This window comes from Bos indicus x Bos taurus, chromosome 13, assembly GCF_003369695.1.
Source record: "Bos indicus x Bos taurus breed Angus x Brahman F1 hybrid chromosome 13, Bos_hybrid_MaternalHap_v2.0, whole genome shotgun sequence".
In the NCBI taxonomy this organism is placed as follows: Eukaryota; Metazoa; Chordata; class Mammalia; order Artiodactyla; family Bovidae; genus Bos; species Bos indicus x Bos taurus.
Genome location: NC_040088.1, coordinates 54,919,030 through 54,941,269, shown reverse-complemented (window position 1 = coordinate 54,941,269; position 22,240 = coordinate 54,919,030). Strand labels below are relative to the sequence as shown.

Genomic DNA, 22,240 nt, shown 5'->3' with positions numbered 1-22,240 from the left:
CTAAACTACATTTTTTCATGAGGGCTGTTCCCACCCCTCGAGACGTCCCAGCCCTCAACTGGGCTGGTTCTCCTCTATATTCATTCAACTCCCTCTGTCAAGCCAGTTCTCATCCTGTGTCATAAAATGTCTTTTTTTACTCAAATGTCTTTTCTACTAGACTCTAGGCTTGTTGAAGGTATTTTCCTGGCACATAGCACAGTGCTTCAGGGCATACTAGGCACTCAGTAATTGCTAAGTGAATAAGTGAGTGAATGAAGAACTCTATAAGGTAGGTTATTATGGCAGCCAGAGTTCAGAGACGTTAAGTCACTTTCTCCAAGTCACACAGATCATTAATGATGGGAGTTGGTATTTGAACCCCTATCTGCTCAAAATTCAGATAACCTCCATGCCATGAGGAGCCACCAGCCCTTGAACCTGCATGTCTAGTTTATACATTTCTAAACCACATGGGAAATGGCAATGGGGAAGAGACAGGGGGTCCAGCCTGGGAGCTGCAACCCAGGAGATATAGCTCTTCCTTCTACTGGAAGCTCTGTCTGAATTCAAGTTGGTTCCAAAGTGAGTAGGTCTCCAGGAGCTCAGAAGCTCAAGCTGGAATCTTCTTGAGTCCAGACCTGAAGTGACCCCTCACAACCCATTCTGGCTAGACAAGTGGAAGGCTCTTTGCTAGGCATGACCTGGAGCAGGCTGAATCCTCCAGTAGAGTCCCCCAGCCCCACCTCCAGGCTCGGCCAATGAGCCCCTGGGTGCGGGAGTGAGAGCTTGACGGTGTTCAGGCTATGCTAGGGTTTAGTATGAAACAGGTTCACACTTCAGCAAGATCACCTGGGGATTCCCCTCTGAATCATGCTCATTAAGAAGGAAAAAACCTCACAGAGCTTCCTAAGTGTTGTGGGGTTCAGCAGAAACAAGCTGAGAGCCAAGACAAGGCAAAGGGTACTGGATCTGACAAACAGGGTTTCTCAGCATGACATTTCCTGCTTCTAAGCAAGAAAAGGCATCCAGCTGAATGATTCAATGGCCTGCCTTCGTCCAGAGATTCACTTTTGACATCTAGTGACTAGTAGTAATCTGAGTCCTTTTTGCTCCAAGAGACAAAAAATCAAGAGACAGTCTACAGCAGGAGTCCCCAGTCTCTGGGATATAATACCTGATGACCTGAGGTGTTGATGGAATAATAATAGAAATAAAGTGCATAATAAACGTAATGCTCTTGAAGCATCCCCATACCATCCCCACCTCACCCCAGTGTGTGGAAAAACTGTCTTCCATGAAACTGTTCCCTGGTGCCAAAAAGGCTGGGGACCGCTGCTCTAGATGGACTGGTAGGGAAATGTTATGCTTTTTGTTTTTCCGTCAACAAGTCTAAGCTGTTAAAAGCTCTCCTGCCTCCCTCCCTTTCCTTACAGATGTCTGGTCTTTTCTTCCAACCCTTCCTTATAGAAGCTATGCTATTTATCCTTCTTTCTCTGAGACCACTATACACCTATATATGGAAGTGGCTCACAACATGTTAGCAGAGAGCAGAGATATTCCGCTCTGGCTGCCTTTTTTCATTTAACCACTATTTTCTACCTTGGGTCAGGCACTGCGATACCAGTGGGCATGTGGCAAAGAAAACACCGACAGTCTCCGCACATTTCTGTGAGGTAGGAATATAAATCAGAGAACTATACGGAGGACATTAGAGGGTAGCAGGTTTGAGGACAAGCATCAGGGGTAGGGCAGGGGGTGTCACTGTTTATAAAGCAGTCAGGGAAGGCACTGCTGAAGTGACAGCTGAGTGGGTACCAGAAGGAAACTGGGGCAAAGCTCTACCCCCTTATCAGGGAACACTATAAGTACGAAGACCCAAGGCACCGTTTGTGTATATGTGTTTGCTGTGTTAGAGCAGAAAATGCTGAAGTAAACAGAGAATGAGGGAAACGTATTCAGCCATGAGAAGGAACGAAGTTCTGATTCCTGCTACAGCAGGGATGAACCTTGAACACATTATTCTAAGTGAAGGAAGCCACAGATTCTGGTTCCATTTATACATGTCTGGTACAGGCAAGGCCACAGAGACAGGAAAGTAGGTTTCTAGGTGACTAGGGCTTGGGGGGTCGTGTAGAAATGGGGGTAACCAGGAGCTCCTTAGGCTTTGCCACTGCTCTGACTGGTAAATCCTACTCTCCATGAACCATAAAACAGAAGATGCTCTTGTGGTTAAAACTCAGTGAAATTAATTACTTAAAAGGAGCCAGCAGTCCAGGATAAGGCCCCCTAATCCCAAGACTGTCCCTTTTCCACAGGCAGCTTCCGACTCCCCCTGCTCTGATGGTCCTTCTATAGCGCTTTCCTCTCGCGTCTGCTGGGGTGGGCCCTGCAGATGACAAGTGACCTCCCCCAGCCCGACTGCTTTGTGCTGTCATAACTGAGGTATCTCTGGGGGTGTTTTCTGACACTACCATGTAAGAAATCTGGCCAGGGACCCGTTTCTCAACCCCCACAGCTCCAAGCATCAGCTCCATGACGTGGTTAAAGATATACACCTGTGCACGGCCACACAGAGGCCATTCCCTCAGCTTTAGCTCCTGATCCTCGCTACAGGCAGGGCTAGCAGCTGGCTTATGGTCCGGGGAGGCCTGGAGAGATGGGCACCTAGAACCCCTCTGATTCTTCGACCTCTTGATAAAAGGGTGGAACAGAAACACTCATCATGAGGAGGCTGGGTCCACTCAGGGTTGGGGTAACCCACAGGCCACATTTGGTGATGCTAGTGGGTAAAGTACCTGCCTGCCAATGCAGGTAGACATTAAGAGACACAGGTTTGATCCCTGGGTCAGGAAAATCCCCTGAAGGAGGGCAAGTCAACCCACTTCAGTATTCTTGCCTGGAGAATCCCACGGACAGTGGAGCCTGGTAGGCTACAGTCCATGGAGTCACAGTCGGACATGACTGAGGCAACTTGGCATGCATGCACACTTTCTAGAATGATTCTCAGGATTGGTGAGGAATCTTTCAAAAACCCATGTAGCATCAGAAACACCTGCCGCAAATGCCAGAAAGACCTGCATGCTGGGATTGTCTTTGGGTTCACTGGCCAGGGTTCTGTGGGGTTGCCCCAGGTCTTAGCACAGTTGGTCAGGAATTATCTGATGACACCACTGCACAACCAGAGTTGCAGGATCCGACAGCGATGTACTAGCCAAGACTTTATGATAATCCTTCTCAGAGGAGTCTGGCGGGCTACAAGTCCATGGGTCGCAATGAGTCAGACATGACTGAGTGACACACACACACACACATACCATCCCTCCCACTCCCCGACCGTTGCCTGAGGAACTTGACAGGCGTCTCCTAAAGTTAAAGGCTGAAGCTGAGATTGCCACCTGACCCCTGCTCACATCTAAACAACGAGGAGTGGGCTGCTAGCTGCCATCAGAGGAGGTATGGAGAGATGGAGGTTGCCCAGCTGGGAGAGGGGATGAGATTTAATGTTACATCAAGCTGGGGGCTTTGGTTGTTATCAAGGATTGGGCACTGTCATTTCTTTTGTTTTCAGTTTAAACTTTTTATTTTGTATTGGGGTATAGCCAATTAACAAACAATGCTGTGACAGTTTCAGGTGAACATACAGTTCACCTGGTGGGCCAGTGGTTAACATTGTTCACCTGAAATTATCAGGGACTCACCCATACATACCGGAGAAGGCAATGGGACCCCACTCCAGTACTCCTGCCTGGAAAATCCCATGGATGGAGGAGCCTGGTAGGCTGCAGTCCATGGGGTTGCTAAGAGTTGGACACGACTGAGCAACTTCACTTTCACTTTTCACTTTCATGCATTGGAGAAGGAAATGGCAACCCTCCAGTGTTCTTGCCTGGAGAATCCCAGGGACGGGGGAGCCTGGTGGGCTGCCGTCTATGGGGTCGCACAGAGTCGGACACGACTGAAGCAACTTAGCAGCAGCAGCACCCACACATACACCTGTATACATTCCCCCTCAACCTCCCTTCCTATCCAGGCTGCTACATAACACTAAGCAGAGTTCCATATGCTAGACAGTAGGTCCTTGTTGGTTAGTCATTTTAAGTATAGCAGTGTGTACATGTCCATCCCAAACTCTCTATCTCATTTCTTAATAAAATTAACTTTGCTATTTAAAGTGACTCTGTATTACTTGGGAGATCAGAAAAGTCATGCACTGCTTGCCTTTCCATCTAGGGAAGAATATCTTTAAAAGAACAGTGGGAGATAGAAGAAATGTGTCTTTTGAGTTCCAGGTCTTTGATGTTCTTGTTAGCCTGGCCAAGTCTTTGGTTTTTAAGCGAGAGAAACCCAACCAGTTCTAAGTCACTACTGGTTCAGAGCTCCCTTTGCAGTGGGTGGGGCTACTGGAGATGCCTCTACCAAAGACAGAGATCCAACAACAGCCTTTGGTTTTCATTATTGTCTTCAGATTATACCCAAGGTCTATGGGGCGCCTTGCGTAGCAGGAGTCTATTTCTGCCAGTTATCTAGAAGTTCGGCAGTGTCAACGGGGCTACTGGCCTGTCTGGGTAGGTGTTTATTTGGATGTTATAAATACAGATAGTTCAGTTGGTAAAGAATCTGCCTGCAATGCAGGAGACCCCAGTTTGATTCCTGGGTCAGAAAGATCCAGTGGAGAAGGGATAGGCTACCCATTCCGGTATTCTTGGGCTTCCCTTGTGGCTCAGTTGGTAAAGAATCTGCGTGCAATGCGGGAGACCTGGGTTCAATCTCCTGGGGGTTGGGAAGATCCCCTGGAGAAGGGAAAGGCTACCCAGTCCAGTATTCTGGCCTGGAGAATTCCATGGATTGTATAGTCCATGGGGTCGCAAAGAGTTGGACATGACGGAGCGACCTTCACTATAAATACCGCGTGTGGAGTCTGACCCCGACTCTGCTCCCTCCCCACTATCAACGTGGCTGTGTATACAGCGATCCTAGTGCTTGACACGTGCTGCTGCTTAGTAAGACGCTCGGCCACGGGTGGCAGATGAGCTCTGGGAGGCCTCACACCCCACGAGGGACAGACGCTCAGCTGGGCCGGGGGCAGGGTGGGAAACTATTTTTGGTCATCTGCTTGGATCTAGCAGGGGTTTCAGTGAATCTGGACAATAGTCAGAGACAGACAGGGATTTACCCACTTAGAAACTGGCATTCTCTCTCTCTCTACCACTTCCTTCTGAGAAAATGTTGTTTTCCACTGTTCCTTTCACAAAGGACTAACTCCCTTCTGGCTTTATAGCAAGCTTGCCCCTAGCTTCATCCCTCTCCCTCATTTCTTGTTCCCTGCTTCTCTTGACCTCAAGATTCCCCATCATCTGCAGCAGATGCCTTGTTGATGGGAAACTGAGGCCCAGGGATGCGACTGAGCTTGGAGATCTAGATCTAGAAATGAGGGGCCTTGACCACCAGATTGGACATCTTGCCATCAGAAGTAACAGTAGGAGGTGGGAGCAGGAACAGAATACCCAAAGGGTGATGCCAGGCCTGGAGAGTTACCCTGGTAACCAGATAGCACTTGGGTGAGTTCTTCATAGTAAAAGGTACCACCTCTAAGAGGGACCTCCAAGCAGGTCAACCCACAAGAGATTTGGATCTGCTTCTCCTAAGACTTGCATTGGGACCTCCCTGAATTGCATTGGTCCAGTGGTGAAGAATTTACCTGCCAGTACAGGGGACATGGGAAGTTCCCACACTTAGCTGCAAGGCAGCTGAGCCTGTGAACCAGGACTACTGAGCCTGTGCTCCCCAACAAGAGAAGCCACCTCAATGAGGAGCCTGTGCACTGCAACTGGAATAGCTCCTGATTGCCACAACTAAAGAAAGCCTGTATGCAGCAACGAAGGCCCAGCGCAGCCAAAAACAAAACATTTTTAAGAGGAGAATTGCATTCCTGTCCTCCTGTACCTTTCCAGAGAAATGACTCACCTTATAGCTCTTAAAGATTACCCACCTGGATGGGCGCATGCTTTTATTTTCTGCTCACAGACATCATGTTCAAAAGGGACAGTTTGACATTAGCACGAGTATTATGGAGACACTTCCAACAAGAATACAAGTTGGTGAGGGGGAGGGTTTAACTCAGGACCAGGCTTTGAAATGGCCTCCAGAGCAACCTGTGGGAACCAAGGGACCCTAGGTTCTCAGATCCAGTGACTAAGAAAAAAATCAATCATCTTAACAAAGAGGCGTTGTTTGCTCTTCATGGTAATCCTGCCTCTTGTGTTCAGCATAAAAGAGACTGTAACAATATTTGCTATGTCAAGGGCAACAGTACTTTTATCGTGGGGAACAGGCAACTCTTTGAGATGTAAACATATTCAAGTTGAAGGTAATTGGACTATTGCTCATGTTTTACAGCCTCCATTTCACAGACATAAAAACAGAGGCCCAGAGAAGTTAAATAAGCTGTTTATCACAACTCTGAATCCCTTGGAAGTGAGTTAATACTCCTCAAATTACTCCTTGGTTGAGATTTTGAGATTTATTTTGGGCCTTTAAGTGGATGTGGAGGCCACTGGTTTATAAAACCTCTTTTTACATCTGTTATAAGAAGGAATTTGACTTTAACTTAGATGACACTGTCTTAACAACAAAGCTGAACAACAGAAAGTTTCTGTTACCTGTGTTTAGAGCAGCCATCCTCAAACTCTACAGCCTGTCTCCAAATCTTCCCGAGGACTCGTGAAAACCCATACTGCCACGCCCCAGCCTCTGAATTTCAGAGTCAGATGGGTACCTGGAATATGTGGTTCTTGTGTGTTCCTAGGTCATGTAGCAGTGATCTGCTGGTTCAAGAGCCACACTTGAGGAACCACTGCGGTAAAAGCGACTGCACCGACCAGCGTCTCCTTCAGGACTGCAGGATTTACCACCTCTGCACAACCTCAGCTGTGCAGAGCCAATCTTGCCCAAGGTCACGACCTCACCCTGGCGGGTCACCTGGATCTAATGATTGGTTGATGCTGAACTAAGGTGATGGGTCTGCTGGTTGCAATTTCTCAGCTTTGCCTGAGGTTGCATCACAACTCCAGTTCTCCCTCTGCCGGGTCCTGTCTGCTTCCCTTTGTTCTTTGGTGTTAATTCCAGACCATTTCCCAGTATATCTCCTGTGAGAGAATCCACCTCTGACTCTGCTTCTCAGGGGATGTGCAACACTTGGAGTAGAGTCACTTAAACATCACCTCTTCGGCGAGACCACTCCTGACCATTCCATGCCCTCCCCCTCTTCCTTACTGATTGGTTGTCTTTGTTGAATTCACTACTCTGACACTCTACGTTAAGAGACCTAATGCTTTGACTATCTTCTCCTCTAGACTCTAAGCTCTGTAAAGGCAGGGACCCATCTTTTTTGTTCACTGTATCATCTTCAGGGACTTGCTCAGGACAGGCAATTGGTATTTCTGGGACCATTTTACTGAAGGATTTCATATTCAACACCTTCTACTGGAGTTCTGAGGCTCCAGCTCAGCACATTCAGGAGACTGAAATTCTTGGATGAGAGGAGACTGGGATTCCTGTTCCAAAGGGAGAGAACTCAGCTATGCTATTACGCATGCTCTGAGAAGAGGATGTCTTCTCCAGTGGTGCAGTGGTAAAGAATCTGCCTGCCAATACAGGAGATATAGGAGACTTGGGTTCGATCCCTGGGTTGGGAAGATACCCTGGAGGAGAAAACGGCAACCCATTCCAGTATTCTTGCCTGGAAAACTCCATGAACAGAGGAGCTTGGGGGGCTATAGTCCATGGGGTCGCAAAGAGTCAGATACGACTATGCACATACATGTATGCACTATGATGCTTTGAGAAGAGCATCTCAATCTTCCTAGAATACAACTGCTTTTTTCCTTTCCTGGGGAGTTATTTTAAGATGGCAGATGTTGGTGACTCTCTGCCCCCACTTCCTCCCTGCAACCCAGCATCCCTCCAGCAGGCCCACTCCTCAGCTTTGAGGCGGGCTCCTCTTGGTGACCTGTGGCCAGGACCTGTCACCCACAGGCACTGAACGCTCCCTGGTCCACTCAGTGCTGAGTGAGATCTGAAGGAGGCAACAAAGGAGCCCTTTGATCAGACACTGAAAAAGCAAAGGCTGCAAAATGCTTGGAATGCTGAACATACTCCGTGGAGCTCTTCCTCCCCGGGGAGCCCAGGGTGCGGTCTCCCAGGGGAGTACAGATAACGGGATGAGGGAGGCACCCGCCCAGGGCCTGCCAAGGCAGAGAGCTCAGCAGCCCAAGGATGAGTCAAGTGCATCCAAACAGAAGCTGAAAAATAAGTCGGCAAAGCACTTAAAGGCATGCTTATCTCGTTGAATAATTCAGCAGGCTGGCTGACTGTGAGCTGGGAGCTGGTTCACAGTTAATGGAATATTTCCTGTAAATATTATTTTCTCTTCCTGTCTCATCGTTTCATCCAGTTCAAAAATCTTTACTAATCTGGGGTGGTGACAAGCAATGCATCAGTTCTCTGAGCTAATGCTCCCGATTCTGAAATGCTCAGAGGAACCATAGGAAGCTGCATTGGCTGCTCTGGGGGAGAAGGGGCAGAACATTTACTCTGGTTCCTTCTCCTAATGTCTCAGAGGGGAGCCCTCTGCGCTCCTAATTGTGCATCTAAGTGAACATAAGAGCGCCCCTAATTGCACATCAAATAAATAAGTAAATGTTGTCTGCTGAATACGTAACAAGGACCAGCGCTGTCATCCTCCCCCCACGGAGAGATTTCATTAAATATGGGCTGGTGAGGGGGCTGCAGCAATCAGTGATGATTTACAGATATTGAATATTGCTTCTAAGGTTTCTTTGGAGCCACGTGTTTCACACTGTTCTTTTTTTTAATGCATATAGCGTCTGATAAAGCCTGATGGACGGATCTTTATTCTGACTCTTCCTGGCGCCCCATTCAGAAAGCATTTTCTGTTGTAAATGATAATGTTTTCTGATGATTCAATGGCTGGGCTCACCACAGGATTGGGGAGTGCAGACTACAGCCAGAGGACAGAGCACACAGTGCCGGGGTCCAGCCCCGGCTGATCCAGGGTATTTGAAGGAGAGACGGCATAGGCGACCTATTTATTTAAATATTTTATCAAAGATATAAAGAGTAATAGGATGAGGATAGCTCAGTGAGGAAATTCAGTGGAGAAAAGAGGCTGAATAATTCAGCCAGAAGGTAAGAGAAAGAACGACATGGTGAGACCAAGTTTCGGTGAACAAGGCCCGCACTTTATTTTCCAAAGTAGTTTTTATACCTTAAGTTATGCATAGAGGATAATGGGGGAAGCGGTAGAGTCATGCAGCAACACGGCTCAGCTTGGTGCTGGTGGGAACTGAGTCTCGAGCGTGGGAGAAGCGAATCACCTGAAACCTTTGGCCCCGGTGCTCCCAAGAAGAGGCAGATTGTCCCAGAGATCAGAGCTTTCAGAATTTTTCAGGCTCTGATCTAGGGAGTGCAAGGTCCTCCTCTAAAAGAGGGAGCCCTTTGTAATTGACTTTACCCAGCTTTATTTATCTCTGCCCCATGTGATCCTGGTTCCACAGGAGTTAACAAACAATGTATTTTCTGTATAGATCATTTAATTTTCATTCAAATGTTCTCAGCGAAGTAGAAACACTCTTGCTTGTACCAACACAGCTGCCTGAGACTGACATGCCAGCTGATTCGCGGCATGTCCCCACTGATGGTCACTTAATGTAGTGGCATTTACTCTTGTTTGATGCTTCTGTGTCTTTCCTTGGCCATAAATATAACCCAAGATGAAGTTTGATCTTTTACTTCGAGTGTCCAAGCGCACTTGAACTGACAAGTTCAACTGATAATGTTTCATGATTCCCTGAAGTCAACCAGACAGTTATTTAGTCACTAAGTCCTGTCTTAGTGAGACCCCATGGACTGTAGCCCTCCAGGCTTCTCTGTCCATGGGATTCTCCAGGCAAGAATACTGCAGTGGGTTGCCATGCCCTCCTCCAGGGGATCTGCCCAATCCAGGGATCAAACCTGTGTCTCCTGCATTGGCAGGTGGATTCTTCACCACTAAGCCACCAGGGAAGCTCAACTGGATGGGTACCTGGTGGAATAAAGGATCTCTCACCTGTGAAGAGCTCCATTTCTACACATGTAGACATGTGCTCAAAGGGAATGTGGTACCCAGGAGAAAGTAGGGGAAAATAATCTATGTAGCTGCAAGACTTTGTCTTTTTTTCACCGATGTAACACTCTCTGTACTTCTGTGACCACTGCTAAACCCAGACGGTTAGACATGAAAATACTGTCACTCCCGTTCTCTGAAACCTCACTCACAACAGTGCCTAAAATGATCACCCCATAATCACGGTAAAGAAGAGAGGCAGGTTTGGCAGTGTATGAACAAGCGTGCAGGAGAGGGGAGGCAGGCTGAGTGAGAGGGAAAACATCAGTGGGTGAAAGAGAGAAACAGCAGGATTCAGTGAGAGTCGATGCTGGGGCGATATTTAATGACATAAACAATTCTACAACCTATCCTCAGACACTGTTTGGGATTCCATCTGTTCATTTTAAAAGAACTCATCTTGAGACTTCCCTGGTGGTCCAGTGGCTAAGACTCTGAGCTCCTAATTTAGGAGGCCTGGATTTGATCCCTGGTTGGGGAACTAGATCCCTTCCACATGCCACAAATAAGACCCCATGAAGCCAAAAAAAAAAAAGTCATCTATGTAAGCAAGGGCCACTATTCTAGTATAGACGGGAGCTTGGGTATTTTGTTCTTAGTCCTATGCGTGGGCTTCTTAGGCCTTTGGGTGGCAATTCTTGCACCGCGCATCATTCTGAAATAGTTCTGAGCTTCTGCACATACTCAAGAGCCAAAACACCCTCTTGGGGCGTCCACACACACCTTGCTGTTCCTGACATGTGTGCCCTGAGGGCAAAGAAGCTATTTTTTTTCCCCTAACATCAGCAGCTTGCATTTTGGGCTGTGCTTCTGCAAGGCCAGGTGCCCATCTGTTTAGAAGATCCAGGTAATAGATATTACAGGGCCTAGAATGCTCTCCCTGCTCCACCTACGAGGGATCCCGTGCTTTACTCCATCTCCCCAAAGCCCCCAGGGCTTCAGAGTAGGATTAAGCAATTTAGGGAAGACTGCAACCAGAGTGGGAAACTAGTACCCCCAACCCCCAGAGAAGCTGGAACAGCTGTGGTGCTGCCCACTTTGGGACAGTCATTAGCTACCCGCTTCTTCTCAGGGCCCCGACGGAGGCACCAGAGTGCATTCTCACAGGAGACTGCTGAGGGCCTGTTTCTGGCTGCGTGCATGATCTGCTGATGCTACTGCAGCCGAGGACGCCGAGAGATGCCTCCAGCTCCTCTGAAGGCAAAGGTGCTGCTCACCCTGGTCCTGCCCCTACTTGAAAGCTGGCTCCCATTGTCTCGGTGCCATGGGGCCTAGCTGCTGTAACTAGGTCAGAGTGTTAGGGAGACTCCTGCCTGGGCTGGAGGGGCAGTTGTTGCTACAAAAGGGCCTTCAGGTGCCCAGAACTGGGTGCCACTCCCCGTTTACTGAGCACTGCGGGGGGCCCGGGTGGCGAGCTCTGCCTGGCCCCCTTTGCCAGGGCGTGATTGCTGCCTGCAGGGCGATCCCTCATTCAGAGCCGGCCCAAACTTGAGCCCTGTGCCCAGCTCCCCAAGTGCAGAGGCCCTGCCGGGCACACCTGCCATGCCTGGCTGATCCTCCTTGAGTCTGAATTCAGAAAGGACCCACCGCTGGCTGCAGGAGTGATCCTCAACTCTGGCCACCATGTCAGAATTGACTGTGAGGCTTTCTAGACATCCAGCGGCTGGGTCAGAAATGAGAGGGGGAGAGATCAGGGGAGACTGGGGCCTCTGTCCATTCTGACAGTTTCATGTGAGTTTCCAATCTTTCGCTGAAGACAGATTTGGGGCACTCATACGTAAATGTGCGCCGGTGGTCACTACCGCGTGCCTGCGTCTCCTTAGATTCACAGGTCTGGAGCCTGGGAGTGTGCTCTGTGCATTCAGAGACTCTCAGGTGCCTTACGTGGAAGAAAGATGGCCTTTTTATGATGGTGATGGTGCTGGCTACGAGCAAAAGGGACAAGCGCCCTGCCTCGTGTTCCCTGAAGCTGGGACCTCTTCACTACAGCTCAGGCTAAGTCTTTAGGGCCCACGGCATGTCTCAGCAGAGGTGGATACCCCTTGGGCTAATGAAATTTCTGCTCTTCTCCCTATGGGTTTTTCAGAGTTCTTAATTTTGTATTCCAATTGCACATTTATTTCCTAAAGAGGGCTCCCCAAGTTATAGTAGGATCAGGGTGTCCCGGTCCCCAGCCTGCCCTTCAACCTCACAGGGAATGTCACGATGGGAAACTGAAATTCACTTATGGCTACTGTAATTTTTTCAGTGTTCTGAGTACCTCTCCCGCTCCTCTCTCTGTTCAGTTCTGATTTGGAAATTGATACTGTCAAGCTCCAACTGAAAACTCACTGCCTATCTGCCAAGGCTACCCGAACGCCCCATCAGCCTAAGACGTGGCATGTCCTAAATTGCTCTTCTTTCCCCTTCTCTAACATCCCAGGATCTGGTCAATCAAGAAGCCTGGGAGTTGTTCCAGGTTCTCCTCCTTCTCTGACTGCCATCCGCTCACCCCCTGCCATTGATCAGTCACATCACCTTCTAAACATCTCTCTTCCAATTCCCTTCTCCACCCCCAGCACTGACAGCCACCCGCAAGCCCCCACCAGTTCAGACCTACACTAGTGTAATGATGTCCCAGTCTGCAACTATTATCCTGGATCACTCCACTCATCCTCCACCAGCTGTCAGAATGATGCTCCTCTGGCTATGGAAGTCCGAAATGGCCACTCGTCTGCTTCTGCCTCAAAGAGGATATCTCCCTAGCAAATCCTCAGGATTCTGGATGCTGGAGCCCCATCAGCCTCCTCTCCCGCTACGTTCCTGCCCCAGTGGTGCTGCGTGCGTCTCCATCACACCATGCTCCTCTCCTTCAAGGTGCTTTCATGCACACCTGTGTGTCTCCTCACCCCACTGGTCCATCTTCAATACCTCTGCACCATCGTAAGATACAGCTCCTTCTCCGTAAGCCCAGCCAATTCATCATCAACCCTCACGCAGACCTGTCTTATCTGTAAGATGCAATCATTACACCTCTCTTTCTAATAGCCAGGCAGGACCTGAGGACCTGCTGTGTGTCTTATCTCAGAACCCTGCAGTCTGCTTGGTGCATAGAGGGTATTAAATACACATTTCTGAAGGAACGAAGAAATGAATGCATAGTGACTCTGATGGCCTGGTTGTCCCTCCGTTAGTGATAGACTTGAGAATCCCAAATGCTTCCTTAGAGGACACAGAAGCAGGCAACATTTTCAGTAACAACTCAGTTTGAATACAGTCAATATCCTGAATACATGTATTCCCCTGCTAACATTTTTAATCCACTGACCTGCATAAATTCAACCAATGAGAGTAAATTCTCTTATTCAAAGGGTGATTATTCACACATTTTGCTTTCCACTTTTCATTATTTTGAAGTCTCTTTTGGAGTCTTACAGGAATAGTTACAATTTATTGAACCCCTGTGCTGCATTTTGTATGTTTCACAAATATCAAGGCTACCTCACTGCATCTAAAACCGTCATTAGCACCTCAATTAGAGAAACAAGGCAAGCTTAAACATATTAATAAATAGAACTGAACACATACCAATACTAGTTAGCACATTTTTCAAAAACATTCATAGGGAGAGAAGAGTTCAACCATGGGATTTTAATGAATTCCACTGTAGACCCTAATCGTCCAAGCTGGCCTTGTCTCCACCAGTGGGGCAATTGAGAGATGCATACGTTGTTACTAGGACTAGTTAAAGGATCTAGGAGTCTCTGTGGCTCTTGCAAGCAGAAAAAATAGCCAAGCAGGTTGGAGAGAGGGGACAGTCAATGTACAAATGAACTTATTTACAAAACAAAGGCAGACTCACAGACTTAAGAGAAGGAACTTAAGGTTGCCACTGGGGAAAGAGTCGGGGGAAAGGATAGTTACAGAGTCTGGGATAGACATGTATACACTGCTATATTTAAAATGGATAACCAACAAGTTCCTACTGTATAGCACATAGGACTCTGCTCAATGTTATGTGGCAGCCTGGATGGGAGGGGAGTTTGGGGGAGAATGGATACATGTACATGTATGGTTGAGTCACTCTGCCATTCACCTGAAACTTTCACAATGTTGTTAAACAGCTAGGCTCCAACATAAACTAAAAAGTTTAAAAAAACAAAAAGAAGAAAGGAGTAAAGAGAAAACTCAAGAAAAAAAGCACAGAAAGTTATAAAGGTTATAAGAGAAAGAGGTAGAAAATAAACAAAAAGTTAAGAGTGTTTGAAGTACAGACCCAGTGACTGAGAACGACAAAGAAGAAAAAATAAGAATGCAGAGTCCAAATCATGTCTTGCAGCAGGAAACTGGAGGGGTTTTGAAAATAGTCACAAAACAATCATCCCTAGAACAGCCAGGTTCCTCCTGAATTGTCCCCAAGGAAGAATTCCTCCATCACAGGCTCACGATCTTTTCATAGAACTTAACTGACTTACTGATCAATTGAGTGAAAATCTTCCTCAATACAGAACCATTTTTTCTCTATCAGTTTAATGAGAAGCTGGCTAAGGGCAGACGTCCACTGGATAGACTACAATAAGCTCAGATGTGTAGCGTGGATTTCAATCCTGCTCATGGATAAAGCAGCTTGGAAAGCATTTTGCAGTGACATAATGAACTCATATGGCTTTTTCCCTCCAAAAGCAAGCGTGGTTTTGATAGACTTTTAATCTGTATTTCAGGGTCCGATTCGCATACTGTCTCCCCGTCTTTTTCTCTGCCTGGAGGAGCTGAATGACAGCTCTCGCCTCAGAGACATTTTTTCCATTATAATTTTTCAATTTGTTCTGGTCTGAAAAATGTGTAGAAATGAAAACAGAAAATCCAAGTCCTGTGTCCCCTTCAAACACTCTGTTTTGGCTTTACCGGGACTCTATATACTCTGTTAAGCTTCCCTTTCTTTTTTGGCAAGGGATCTTATTTCTTCCAGATTTCTGATCACTTCTAATATGCCAGAAAATATTTACTGGATTGGCAGGCAAGCCTCTCATGCTTCTTTATTTTTCACCTCTTTTTGACCTACAATCTCTTCTTTTAGGTTCCCCCCTTTCTAAAAAAAAAAAAAGAAAAGAAAACCTTTGGGAAAACTCAGATTAGCCTCAGGATTCAAGAGAGACACTCCTTCACATTCTCATTACCACAGTATCCCAGAGAATGAGGGCCAGAATGATCTGTCAGAGGCCCGTTGTCCATCTGCTCTGGGTAAGCTGACCTAGTCTTCTTGTTCTGTATGTGCTAAGTCACTTGAGCATGTCTGACTCTTTGTGACCCCATGGACTGCAGCTCACCAGGCTCCTCTGTCCATGGAATTCTCCAGGCAAGAATACTGGAGTGGGTTGTCATGCCCTCCTCCACGGGATCTTCCCAACCCAGGGATCAAACTCGCATCTCCTGTATTTCTTGCATTGGCAGGCAGATTCTTTACCACTAGTGCCACCTGGAAATCCCCCAGTCTTCTTACCTTAAATAATTTTACAACTTCCATTTCCTTAGTGACAGGAAGGAAAAGTATTTTCCCAGAGAAGGCAGAACGGATGAGTTTGGAGTAGTTTGTGTACACCGCACTTATCAGGAGACTGGGGAGCCCAGAGGCCCTGAGGCTGCATGGCTACAATTTTTGTCACTTCTCAGCCTGTTCCTCCCTCCACCGGAGCCCCACTAGCCCACCACGGAGAGCATGCTTACCTTCCTGGGCTTGACTTTATCATGGTAGTCGTACTGGAAGATGCCTTTGTAGCTCAGGCCCAGCCACCACGGTATCCCCTGCTTGTCCTAGGACATCAAAAGAAGCACGGGTAAGCAGGGGACCAGAAGAGAGAAACATGAGCCAAGAGATCTGTTTCATCTGAAGACAAAGGGAAAAGCAAATTCCTTGAAAGGGATGGACCCCATCTCTCTATGATTTACCTTGACAGGTGTGCCCCGTCATCAAAGGATGCTCAGTGATGTGACTTGGAAAGTGCCCTGGGTTGGGGACCCAACTCCACTCTTAACCAGCAGCACAGCTGTGGTTCTCTCCCCTATTCTGAGTCAAAAGCGGATGCCTTGTTCTCTGTTCTCCTCCGAAGAATTTAGGTTTTCAGCATCACCCCCCATCCCCACTTAGGAAAATCTGAGAGATGCTGAGCACTGACAAAATGACCTTCTGAGCCGAGAAACTGTCATCGGCTGTCAGAGCTGGAAGGAACCATGGAAACTATGAAAGGTGACTCCCCTAAAAATTTTGCCTTAAAAGATTTTAATTTTTTTTTCCATCAGTTTTAGGTTCATGGCAAAATTGAGAGGAAGGTACAAGGATTTCCCATATATTCTTGTCCCTACAGCCTCCCCTATCAATAACATCCCACACTGGAATGGTACTTTTGTAGTAACTGATGAACCTACACTGACCCATCTCAATCACCCAGAGTCCATAGTTTCCCTCAGAATTCATTCTTGGATTGTACATTGCATAGGTCTGGACAAACACATATAGATACGTATCAATCATATAGTGTTGCACAGAGTATTTTCATTGCTCTAAAAATCCTGTGTGTTCTATCTATTTATCCCAGGTCCTGGCAACCAGGTTTGTCTTTTCCAGGATGCCATTTAGTTGGAATCATACAATATGCAGCCTTTTCAGATTGACTTCTTTCACTTAGTAATATGCATTTAAGACTCCTCTAATTTAAAAAAAAATTTTTTTTGGAGTAGGGTTGATTTACAATATTGTGCTAGTTTCTTCTGTACAGCAAAGCGAATCAGTTATACATATATCAACTCCTTTTATTTTTTCTTAAGTTGTGCATCTCTTTCTTATGTTAGCTATTTTTTTTTTGGAATGTGGACCATTTTTACAGTCTTTATTGAATTTGTTATAATATTGCTTCTGTCTCATGTTCTGGCCCTTTGGCCCCGAGGCGTGTGGGATTCTAGATCCCTGACCAGGGACTGAACCAGCACCCTCTGCATTGGAAGGGAAAGCCTTAAGCACTGGACCACCAGGGAAGTCCCAAACTCCTCTCATTTTAGAGACAAAGAAATCATGCAAATGTTGTGTCCTGCTGTACACAGGACCCCCCTTCCCCTCTCCCCAGCCCCCAGCAGGCCGATGGCAGTGCAGGGCGAGCAGGTGCTTCCCAGTGTGTCCTGCTCACTTACGAAGACAGCGGCTTCCGGGCTGGCCTGGGTGACTCAGGCTACAGGTCAAAGTAACAAAATTGAAGCCTAGACACTCCGGGGGCAGAATGAGAAATGCCAAGACCCTCTGTTTATTCCTTTAACAGAGACTTCTGGCCCCTAGATGGTTAATCTCCATTCAAGTAGGGTGATTGTTAATGAGAAGATCCCAAATGCTAGGAGCTGGCAGTGGGCATATAAAGCAGCCTTTCCCTGGATTTGTTTTAATTGCCACATGGATGAATGGCCTAATAGAACCCACAGAGGACGTCCTGAAAACTCAAAGTTGGCTTCAGGGTTTTGCGGGGCATGACTTTATGCTTCAAGGTAAGCATAAAGGTAAAAAGCAAAAGAATTACATTTTGAATTTTTAGAAGAGCTTCTAAATTTCTTTAAAGGTATGGAAAGTGCCCATATGATTGCACTGGTTTTGGAGAACAGAATAAGAGGACAGACGAAGGCCACTGGGGTTTCAGATTGTTGAGGCAAGAGGTGTCATCACACCAAGATATGTGGCATCTGTGAAATTTACACGGAAGGCCACCAAACAGTGAGTCTCGATATCGTTGCTTAGGCTCTTTCTCCAAGTAAGTGGGAGAGCAATCCCTCAAGCTTGAGATTCCAAGAGTCAAACACACAGGCACACTTGGCACCCAGAAATTCACAAACAGCAAAGGAGCATATTTCTAAAGTTTTATTGGATAGCAGAGAGCATGCATATCAGAGGTTGTCCTTTTGTCATGTTCCAGGGCTGACGAGGAAACAGAATTCAAGTTTACGCTGTGTTCGTAAAACCCAGATGAAGTTCTATCTGAAAGCCTTTTCATCTAGGTATCTCAACCTATCTCTGCTGCTGCTGCTGCTGCTAAGTCGCTTCAGTCGTGTCCGACTCTGTGCGACCCCATAGACGGCAGCCCACCAGGCTCCCCCATCCCTGGGATTCTCCAGGCAAGAACACTGGAGTGGGTTGCCATTTCCTTCTCCAATGCATGAAAGTGAAAAGTGAAAGTGAAGTCTCTCTGTCGTGCCCGACTCTTAGCAACCTATCTCAATAGTCTTCTAATACTTAGAAAATTTTTGTGGAGTAGTTGGTGAAGCAAATTTCTTAATCTCCACTTTATTTGTTTATTTTATTATATACACACACACGTATATTATCTTCATTTATTTATCTTTGGCTGTGCTGGGTCTTCACTGCTTCTCGGGATTTTTCTCTCGTTGTGACAAGCAGGGGCTACTCTCTAGTTGCGGTGTGCCAGCTTCTCAGCGTGGTGGCTTCTCTTGTCGGGAAGCACAGGATCCAGGGTGCTTTAGCTTCAGTAGTTGTGGCATATCCACTCAGTAGTTGCAGTTCCCAGGCTCCAGAGCACTGGCTCAGTGGCACATAGGATTACTTCCTCCACGACATGTGGGATCTTCCCAGACCAGTGACTGAACCTGTGTCTTCTGTACTGGTAGGCAGATTCTTTACCACAGAGCCACCAAGGAAGCCTCGATTTACTTTCAATATATATTTATTTATTTAGCTGGGTCAGGTCTTAGTTGCAGCTTGTGGTTGTCATGTGGGACCTTTCATTGTGCAGCCTGAGCTCAGCAGTTACAGTGCAGGGCTTCTGGATCTGTGGTGTGTGAGCTTAATTGCTCTGTGGCATGTGGGATCTTAGTTCCCTGACCAGGGATTGAACCTGTGTCTCCTGCCTTGCAAGGTGTTTCCTCAACCACTGGACACCAGGGAAATCCCTTAATCTCTCTTCTAATTATGAGTAGCAGAGGTGAGATCGTGCTTAGGACAAACAGCAAATCAGAGAATGAAATGGAGTCAGGGCTTCCTGAATTACTGGCTCCATTAATGAACTCAGACCTCTCCACTAAACATCACTGTGGAATATTTCCACAAGTGACAGAGAGACTCACAGTTTGATTTCTGTGATATGCCTCTTGTAATAATGTCAGGACTATTGCTGGCCCCTCCTGTTTCCTTTATGGTAGCAAGACGGCAAAATGGACATGGGCTCTAGACTCACTCACAGTGTAAGAGTTGAACCCTGGCAGCCAGCAGGGGGGATTTTGAATTTCTTTTCACGATCAATTCAATTTCCTTTTGGGGAGTTGACTGCCCACTGATTTCAGTGGTCATTTCCCCGGCAGAGCGATACAGGGATTGTCTCCTCAGATGATTCACACTTTTCATGTGGGACAGAATTTAGCCCAGAAGCCCAGGTCATACTTCTCATGACAAGACTATACCTTAGACTTGAGAAAGGCAGGGATGACTGCCATGGTTCTGAGTTCTGTGCATCACGGTGAAGACAGATAAAGAGCTTCCACTGGTGGGAAGGGTGTTGGAAGGACATCAGGAAGAACTGAACCACTGCAGGCTGTGATAGATCTGGAGATGAGCTGCTGGGTGGGACTGCACCCACATATGCTTCAAAACTGGACTCCACAAATGTCACTCTGATATCTGTTCCCATCATGGAAATGCATACATCCAACTACTTGATTCAATTCTCAATAAAGGCACTTGGTAAATATTTGCTGGGCACCTACTACATTCCAGGCACTATGCTAGATTCTGCTGGATTCCAGGAATATATAACAGAATACAACACAGTCTTTGCTATCAGAAGGCTGCAGTTTAGAGGAAGATACAGGCCATTAAATGCACACCAAGGATGTTTAAAATGCCATTGAAGCTGCCGTGGTGACACAATAATGAATGAAACATGGCACACTCTGGTCTAAAAGAATTAAAAATACAGTCAGGTGGGGCTTCCCTGGTGGTCTAGTGGTTAAGAATACACCTTGCAATGCAAGAGATACTAGTTCGATCCCTGATCCAGGAACATCCCACATATCACAGAGCAACTAAGCGTGTGTGCCACTACTGAAGCTCAAGTGCCTAGAGCCAGTGCTCTGCAACAAGAAGCCACCACAATGAGATGACCGAGCACCGCAATGAAGAGTAGCCACCACTCACTGCAACTGGAGAAAGCCTGCATGTAGCAACAAAGACCAGTCACAGACAAAAAAATAAAGTAAATAAATAAATCTTAAAAAAAAAAATACAGTCAGGTAGAAACATGGGGAAGGAAGTTGGTGGGCAAGCCTGAGAATATCGGGTTGCTTGGTGGGACTGTCTTGCATTCAGAAGGGTTTTCTGTTCCTTTTGTCCTGACTTGGGACAATGACTTCGATAAACTTCACGTCGGGGTAAATGAAGGAAAGGAAGTTATCCTTTCTCAGGATAGAAAAAAGAGCCTGGGAACATCATTATCCACTATTTCAAAGAAGGGATCCCAGTCTTGGACATTATGTATCAAATGTAAAAGAATTTACAATGGGGCCAGTGTCACATTGGACTTGCCATCAGCATATTTAAGAAGATAGAGGCTGTTGATTTCTCAACCCATAGTCCCACTTCTCCTATTTGGCTGCCTACATGGCATTTGACCACCAAGAGAAACACTGTTCATTCTGCTTAAGTTTTTGTTCTCTATAGTTCCTTGGAATCTTCCTACTGAGAGGCTCTGTGGTCCTGATCTCCAGGATTCTTCTGAGAATTGAAATGAAGTAGGCATTTATCAAAAACCTCAGATATGCAGATGATACCACCCTTATGGCAGAAAGTGAAGAGGAACTAAAAAGCCTCTTGATTAAAGTGAAAGAGGAGAGTGAAAAAGTTGGCTTAAAGCTCAACAGTCAGAAAATGAAGATCATGGCATCCAGCCCCATCACTTCATGGAAAATAGATGGGGAAACAATGGAAACAGTGTCAGACTTTATTTTGGGGGGCTCCAAAATCACTGCAGATGGTGACTGCAGCCATGAAATTAAAAGACACTTACTCCTTGGAAGAAAATTTATGACCAACCTAGATAGCATATTGAAAAGCAGAGACATTACTTTGCCAACAAAGATCCGTCTAGTCAAGGCTATGGTTTTTCCAGTGGTCATGTATAGATGTGAGAGTTGGACTATGAAGAAAGCTGAGTGCCGAAGAATTTATGCTTTTGAACTGTGGTGTTGGAGAAGACTCTTGAGAGTCCCTTGGACTGCAAGGAGATCCAACCAGTCCATTCTGAAGGAGATTAGCCCTGGGTGTTCTTTGGAAGAAATGATGCTAAAGCTGAAAGTACTTTGGCCACCTCATGAGAAGAGTTGACTCACTGGAAAAGACCCTGATGTTGGGAGGGATTGGGGGCAGGAGGAGAAGGAGACGACAGAGGATGAGATGGCTCAATGGCATCACCGACTCGATGGACGTGAGTTTGAGTGAACTCTGGGAGATGGTGATGGACAAGGAGGCCTGGCGTGCTACGATTCATGGGGTCGCAAAGAGTTGGACATGACTGAGTGACTGAACCAAACTGAACTGAACTGAGGCATTTATCACACCCACTTCACAAAAGGGAAAGTAAATTTTGGAGCGTCTTTGAATCAAGTCTTACTACACTAGTTGGGGGTGTTCCACTGTCCCAACTCCCCCAGCATGTGATCTCCCTGACTGAGTCCTCCCCAAACCCCAAAAAACTTCAATAAGATTAAAAATAAAGAAATGAAAATCTTTTTTAGGGCATGTTGGCAATGTTCACCAAATGTGCTCACTTACCTTCACTGCGTAATAGTGAACTCCATAGGTTGGGAGAGACTCTACGATGCTCATGTAGCTGTGAAAACAAAACAAAACAACACACACACACACACAACGTGGTTATTCAGCAGAATTGGTATCATACGCACATTGGTGTCTGTGTGTACATGATAAAAGTTCTCTGAATGGTTATTTACTTAAAAATTAAATGGAACCACCATCCACTGGAGTCTCTCCCAGAAGAACTGAACAACCCTGACATGTTCTATGTGAACACACACACAACCTCATCAGCACTGGGA

At 46.6% G+C, this 22,240-nt stretch overlaps 1 protein-coding gene across 9 annotated transcripts in view; it reads right to left on the bottom strand.

Moving 5' to 3' along the window:
• The window catches only part of FRMD4A (FERM domain containing 4A), a 682,056-nt gene that overhangs the window by 87,028 nt on the left and 572,788 nt on the right, over positions 1-22,240 (bottom strand). For all 9 annotated transcript variants that reach the window (XM_027559897.1, XM_027559895.1, XM_027559900.1 and 6 more), the window contains 2 exons: positions 21,957-22,014; positions 15,869-15,955 (listed from right to left, as the gene is read on the bottom strand). In XM_027559897.1, the coding sequence (XP_027415698.1) occupies positions 15,869-15,955; positions 21,957-22,014 (145 nt within the window). The remainder of the gene's footprint in view (positions 1-15,868; positions 15,956-21,956; positions 22,015-22,240) is intronic.